Source organism: Fukomys damarensis, unplaced genomic scaffold (genome assembly GCF_012274545.1).
Source record: "Fukomys damarensis isolate Sample0158 unplaced genomic scaffold, DMR_v1.0_HiC HiC_scaffold_20, whole genome shotgun sequence".
NCBI lineage: Eukaryota > Metazoa > Chordata > Mammalia > Rodentia > Bathyergidae > Fukomys > Fukomys damarensis.
In genome coordinates this window covers 955,123-962,147 of record NW_022900932.1, presented here as the reverse complement: position 1 = coordinate 962,147, position 7,025 = coordinate 955,123, and the positions used below count along the sequence as shown (strand labels likewise).

Below are 7,025 nucleotides of genomic sequence, written 5' to 3'. Positions count from 1 at the left end.
CGCCCGGCCGGACGACGGCGGTGGGGCGCCCACCTCACCTTCGAACCTCCCCATGACCTCCTGCCACTCGTCCTCCAGCTCGCCCTGCAGCTTCCGCCTCCACTCCCGCTCCTTGGAAGCCTCTTCGTCGTCCTCGTCGTCCTCGTCCGCCGAGTCCCAGGGGGGTCCCCAGCCCAGAATCTGCCCAGGGGTCTCCCCGTCTTTGTTCTTTATTCCCATGGCGGAGGGACAGCGACTCAGCAGCGGCAGGAAGAAGTCTGTGTAAGCTGTGGGAGGGACAGAAGGGAGCGGAGGTGAGCCGGGCCTCCAGGTCTTGGCGCCAGGGCGGCCAGCTCCGCCGACAAAGCGTGGCCCAAGGACGCGGCAGGCTGAGGACCAGGACCTAAGTTCGAGGCCGGCCCTGCCTGGGCAACTCAGTGAGACCTTGTTTCACAGTAGAAAATAAAGAGGGCTGGAAAAATAAAACAAAATAAAAGGGCTAGGCAAGCAGCTCAGTGGGAGGCCGAGTTCAGTCTGGAGCACCACGGACTGGGGGTCCCATGGTATCGAAAATCACCCCAACAAATACTTCTGATGGCTTATATGCATGATGAGTGGAGTAGTTTAAAACCTGATTCATGTCCTCAACAACTATTTTAGTATTCTCTGAGTTCTGCTATATAAAATGACCTTCTGGCCCTGTCTCCAGCCACTCAGGATGATGTCAAAATCCTGTTTACCACTTCTGGGTTGAAAATATTGTCCTTAACACCTCTTATTGAACTTCACACCCAAGACCATACATCACACTAGCAAAAGATCGGACTTCTCTACTGTGTATTCATACACACATATAAGAGTATTTTCCATCACTTTTCAACCTGTTGGGTAAGAGAAATGTTACCAGGGGAGTTTCTGCCAGCCAGGCTTCTACAGGATGATGGGGGGGGGATGGAAGAAGGTCAGCACTGAGTCTACGGCCTGCAGCAGAGCAAACTCGTGAGCAAGAGGCCTCCCTCAGGAGCTGGGAGCAAACAGGCGAGGAACTGACCTTCCTGGGCGCCCTTCTTCTGAACTCCGACCTCATCTGTATGGTCCAGGGTGAGCTGAGGGCCGGGGCCAAGCCCACCCGCTGTGGTGGCCCACGACCTCTTTCACCGGGGACGGATGGAGGGGAGTAAGGCAGCCTCTCTTCCCAGGGACCCACTTTCTCTCCCGAGGGGATAGGAAGTCGGCCGCAGCCATGAAGTGTTGTTTACCTGGCAGAGAGGGACGGCACCGGGGAATGGCTGATCTGTCACTGCCAGGAAGGCAGGAAGACAGAATGGGCCCAGCCCACCCCTAACATCGTGGTGAGGCAAGAGGACACCGCTCCTCAGCACTGCGGCTGGGAGCTGTCTGTCACTAGTCCTTCAACTTGTCCCACCCAGCCAGTACCAGGTCCTGTCCTCAACTGCTTATGCCCAGCACGGCTATGGCTATGCAGGTCTGTGTGGGTTTGTTCAGGCTTGGTTGGGAGGCCCCAAACACAGATGAGTAAAAGGAGTAAAGCTCCCACCTAGAAAACCATAGCAAGTGAAACACGCTACAGAACATTAAATGGCCAGTACAAATGATGTCTGTGTGTGAAAAATCTGGTTATCAAACTGTATAGAAGATCTGATCATAACAGTTTAAGTAAAAGAGATCAAGTCAGGTATGTCCCTATGGACCCAGCTATTCAGGAATCTGAGGCAAGAGAATCACTTGAACCTTGGAGTTAAGGACCTGTCTGAATGACAAAGCAAAACCCCCTCTCAAGAACAAAAAGCAAAAAAAGCAAAAGAAAAAGGAAAAGACCAAATCCAGTGGTTGGAAAAAAAAAAAAAAAACTGGAAAAACTCTTCTCTTTAGATGGTGGGATTATAGATTTTTTTTTTTTTTTTTGAGACAGGGTCTCACTATGTAGTTGAGACTGACCTGGAACTCACTATGTAGCCCAGGTAGGTCTTGAACTCACAGCAATCCTCCTGCCTCAGCCTCCCAGTGCTGGGATGACAGGCGTGCGCCACCATGCCCGGCTTATAGATGGTTTTTCATTTCAGTTTTATTTAATTGATACTTTAACATGACAGTGATATGACTAATTTGAAATTTTCTTTCCTTTTTAAGGAAGAATAATTTCCAATATTAGCAGCTTGCTGTGGCCCATTCCAGTTGTGTGTTAGATGTATAGTATACAAATTTACTCAGATACATGGTCATACTGCTACTGCATCTATTGTGTAGCAACTTGCTTTCCGCATGTACTGTCTCATTTACACTTTTCCACGAGAAAATACAGCCTACTCCATTCTTCACAATGACTGTGTAGCGTTCCACTGTGTGGGCAAAACAAACAACTCTCCCCACTCCCAGTTGACAAATTTTGTTTCCAAAAGCCTTCAGTTTCATACATATACCTTTGCGGACTTGTTACAGTATTTGTGTAGGGTGGATTTTCAGAGGTGGAAGTTCTGAGTCAAAGAACATATCGCAAAAACCAAACCAAACCAAACCAAACCCCCAAAATAACCAAACCAGAACCAAAAATAAAAACCAACCAAACCAGGCATGGTAGAGTATGGAGACTAGTGAGAATCTGGCTCAAAATAAACACTAAAAAAGGGGAGAGGGTTGAGATGTAGCTCAGCGCAAAGGCTTTGGGTTCAATCCCTACTACTAAAAATAAATACATACATACATACATACATATGTACATACATACAGTTCTCTTTATATTGAGGACTCTCTGTATTGGGGACTGAACCCAGGGCCTTTGCCTTAAACTCCAACCCCCTTTTTTTATTCTGTGACAGGATCTTGCTAAATTGCCCAACCTGGGTTGAACCTTTTGATCCCCTGCCTCAGCCTCCTGAGTGCTGAGATTACAAGCATGCACCACCACCATGATAGAGAAAACTTTTTAGCAAAAAAACCCTATGAAATGTCACAGTGCTAAATAACTTCTGCTGTTTGCTTTGTTTAGTTCAGAATCAACAGGCACCAGAGGCCATCTTGTCTCCTAAAAGTTTTGTAAATGAAGAAAACCATTGTTAACTTTGCTGACCAGACATTCCCCCTTCCCCGTGCTAGAATAGATAACCAGATGAATTTTAAAGGTAACTCCCCTAACGAAGTGCTATATCTGGGTACTGGGATCGAACTTGGGACCTTGTACTTGTGAGGCAGGCAGGGGAACCACTGAGCTAAATCCCCAGCCTGTTGCCACCATGTTTTGATTATCAGGAATGTGAGCTGTGAAAATAAAATGCAACCACCTGAATGAGATCAAAGCTGTAAAACCCTATAAAAGAAGGAGTTGTAGCCCAGTACTAATCGATCCAGGCACTGCTTTATGTGGGATGGGTTTTCGTCGACAAATAAATCTTTATTTTACTTCCATTCTGCCGCTGCTCTGTGTGTCACCAATTCCTTCTGCAACTACACCCAGTTTACGTCACTTTTTTGTTTTGTTTTGGTTTGGTTTTTTGAGACAGGGTCTCACTATGTAGTTGAGACTGACTTGGAATTCACGATGTAGCCCAGGCTGGTCTCTAACTCACAGCCATTCTCCTGTCTCAGCCTCCCAAGTGCTGGGATTACAGGCGTGCGCCACCACACCCGGCTACACTTTAAAATCCTCCTGGGCTCAAGCAATCCTCTTGCCTCGGCCTCCTGTGTGGCTGGAAATACAGGGCATGTGCTGCCACACCCTGCTTTGGAAATAACTTTTGCATCAGGTATGAGGTAGGACTTTATTTTCTCTGGATGAGCCAAGTGTTCCATCATTTATTAAATATCTCATCCCTCTATAGTATTTGAAATGTTACCATTATTGTCAATTTAGCAGTAAAGATCAACTTTTCCTAATGCTCATTAATCTGTGATAATTCATACTAGGAAAAATAAAAATGAGTTTTGTGGAAAAAAGTTTACTTTGTCTTAGTGATGGAGGTACTGGCCCTCCATAATCCATACTAAGATCTGAGTTCTACTTTAGAGGGACAGACATAATAACTGGTAAAAAGGACCCCCACACATACCCGTGTAGTGCTGGGGATTGAACCTACAGCTCCTGCTGCTAGGCTAGTGCTCTGCCATTCACTGAGCTATACCCTCAACTCCAAATACACTTCAAAAAAACGTCCGTGTTGGAGCTGGGCGTGGTGGTGCAGGCCTGTGATTCCAGCACCCAGAAGGCTGAGGCAGGAGGATCACTGTGAGCTAAAGGCCAGCCTGGGTTGCACAGCAAGACCCTGACTAAAAAAAAAAAAAAACAAAAGAAAACAATATGAGAAAAGGAAAAAATGGAAACAAAGCCGTTGTAAATAGTGAAGGGAGGGCAGGGAAATGGGGAAAAAATGAGAATCAAGACCTGTCATGTAAAGTTACAAGATCCCAGTGATGAATGTAACTGTACTGTACACTTAAAAAGTACCAATAAACTGAAACAAAAAACCCAACAAACAAAAAGGCTATTGGCATAGCCTGGCATGGTGGCGCTGCCTGCAATCCCAGCGTAGAAGGCTGGTGCAAGAGGTTTTCCACAGCCTAGGAGTTCAAGGCCAGGCTAGGCAACACAGTGAGACTATCGTTTTGGTCTTTTTTAAAGCCAGTAGCAGAAGCTCATATTGAATGAAGACTGCTTGAGGCTCAGGATGAAAAGGTGAGGGTGGGGGGCAGCCAGGGGGCTTTGAAGATGAGGTGGGGTCTGTGCTGGGATGGAAGGGACCATAACACGAAGCAAAGTGAAAATCAGACAAGGAAGGGGCTGTTTGTGGACACTGTGCTTAGAGTCGTGCAAGACAGCGCCTCGGAGCTGGAGTCACAGGTCTGTGTATGTGGCAGGACGCGGGGAAGGCAGTGGGACCCGAACCGGATGCTTTGTCACTGTGAAAAATGGGGCACTGACTACTTCCACCAAGCAGGTTAAAGTGAGTAATGGGTGTGAAACGCCTAGTGCTGTGTTGGCACAGAAAGAAGAGCAGGGAAAGTTATGTCAGAAAAAGAAAAGAGGAACAAAACCGAACAGGCTGACTCTGGGTTTTATTCTTTTTACCAAGAGTGTGAAAAAAAATGACCTCATTTCTCATTGCCAGTTTGGGTCTACGTAGAGAACGGTTATTGTCTAACCAAGGTGCTTTTACTCAGGGGTCTCCGATAGCTAAGAACACTCATCAGGAGGTGATGGCTTCTAAAGAGATGTCCCCCAAAGTCCACAAGGAGGGGTCCCTCCACTAGTCTTACTAGGTGTGGAAACCCAGCCCATCCTCTGTGGCACCGCTGGCACATCCTTCAGACCTAACCTGGGTGCAGTGAAATCTGGCGAGGGATTCTGGGTCATTTCATCCAGGGAAGGTGTCTTCATTCCACTAAGGTGGGGAGGCCTGGAGGCTTCTTGACCCGGGAGTTAGGGCGACCCCTGGTGGCGGCCCTGGGAAAGGTCCTCCTCTGGGAGACCTCTCCGTGTAAGAGGCCAAGTTCCTGAACCTGCTGGGCGCTGTCTTTATTGGGATGCTCTGCTCTGTCCTATCTTACATTAGCCAGCCAGTTAGATACCTACACTCAGTAAACCTCTTTGTTTTTAAGTTAAAAAAAAAAATCTAAACACACCAGCCCAGCTCCCATAGGCTGGACAGAATGAAAGAAAGGAGATTTTTGACCATAGTGGAAGCTTTTGGGAAGGAGGGGAGGACTGCATGTACTGGGGGAAGGGGATGGGCAGACAGCAGATCAGATTGAGGTAGTGTTGCTCACCCCAACCCAGAGCTTTTGTTCTCACGCTCTTACTACATGGGAAAGGGTTTCACCGCCGAGTTTGACAAGAAGGGCTACACCTCCGCACAGCCCCTTCCCTGCGACATCAACAGGTCCCTGAAGGCCAAAGGATTTTTCAGAACCCAGATGCTTTTGGGATTTGATTGAGCTGATCTACAAGTACCTACTGTAAAGATTAGGCCCCCAGGAGGGCCCGGGCCGCTCACGAATGTTTCTGGTGTGAAATGTCTGAATATTGACCTCGGTAAGAAAAAAACAAGTCGTGGATAGCTTCACTTTAATTCAGGCTAGGTTTCTGTCACCAAATGAGTTTTGGTGGCAGATGGATGAAAACTGACACCCAGAGTGGTTTTAAGTTTCAGAATTGTGTGTAAGGGAGTTTGGCCCCACCGCTCATGACAGGAATGACAATCAACGGCATCCACCGAGTGCTCACCGTGTCCAAGTGTTCTAAACATGTACTGTGTCAGGTGATCTCCAAACGCACCTGTCAGAGCATGGGCACTTGGAACACGTGTAATCCTAGAACATCAACATAGGCCAGGGGAGTCACAATCTGTAGCAAGAACACAGCTACGAGAGCTAGCTACGCTGCCGGGGATACAATCCCTGTTCTACCCTCACACAGCCGTGTAACTTCAGCAGGTGACTCGATTTCTCTGTGCCCAGTTCCTCTCTGGGAAATGAGGTAACGTCAGTGACTCGCCTCACAGAGCTGTTGGGAGGGCCGGATGGGTTACTTGGTGAAAAGTGCCTGGCCCACAGCAAGCATTGCTATTATTCTAGTCTCACACATGGGCTAATGGAGCCTCAGGAAAGTTCAGCAACTTAAGACACAGCTAAGTGTGGAGCTGGGACTTGAGCTCAGGCAATCCAATTGCAGAGCCCTCCTTCTATGATATGTGTTGTGCTACAACAACTAGTCAAGAAACAAGTAGCTACTAATGTAGAGAGAGATGAAATTTAAAGACTAGTTGCCGTTTGGGGAATGCTAGGCTCTTCAGACAAGGATATCTCAGTAATATCAAGGTATCATAGGCAGCTAAGTTAGACAGAAACTAATATACTGTCAGAGAGGGTCTGGGCTCCCAAGGGAGTCAACACAAAAATAAAGACGTCAGAACCATGGCTGGAGGCGCATCTGAAGAAAGCCAGGCCTCAAGATAAAGACGCAATGGCCAGGCCCCCACGCCTCCCTAAGGGATAAACAAAGGGCAACTTGAGAGTATGCTGTAATCAGCACCACC

General features: G+C 47.6%; 1 protein-coding gene across 1 annotated transcript in view; it reads right to left on the bottom strand.

Annotated features, from left to right (window-relative positions):
- Nucleotides 1–7,025, bottom strand: part of Nfkbil1 (NFKB inhibitor like 1) — a 12,717-nt gene that overhangs the window by 3,023 nt on the left and 2,669 nt on the right. The window contains exon 4 of the mRNA XM_033766596.1: nucleotides 4–266. Coding sequence (XP_033622487.1) covers nucleotides 4–266 — 263 coding nt within the window. The remainder of the gene's footprint in view (nucleotides 1–3; nucleotides 267–7,025) is intronic.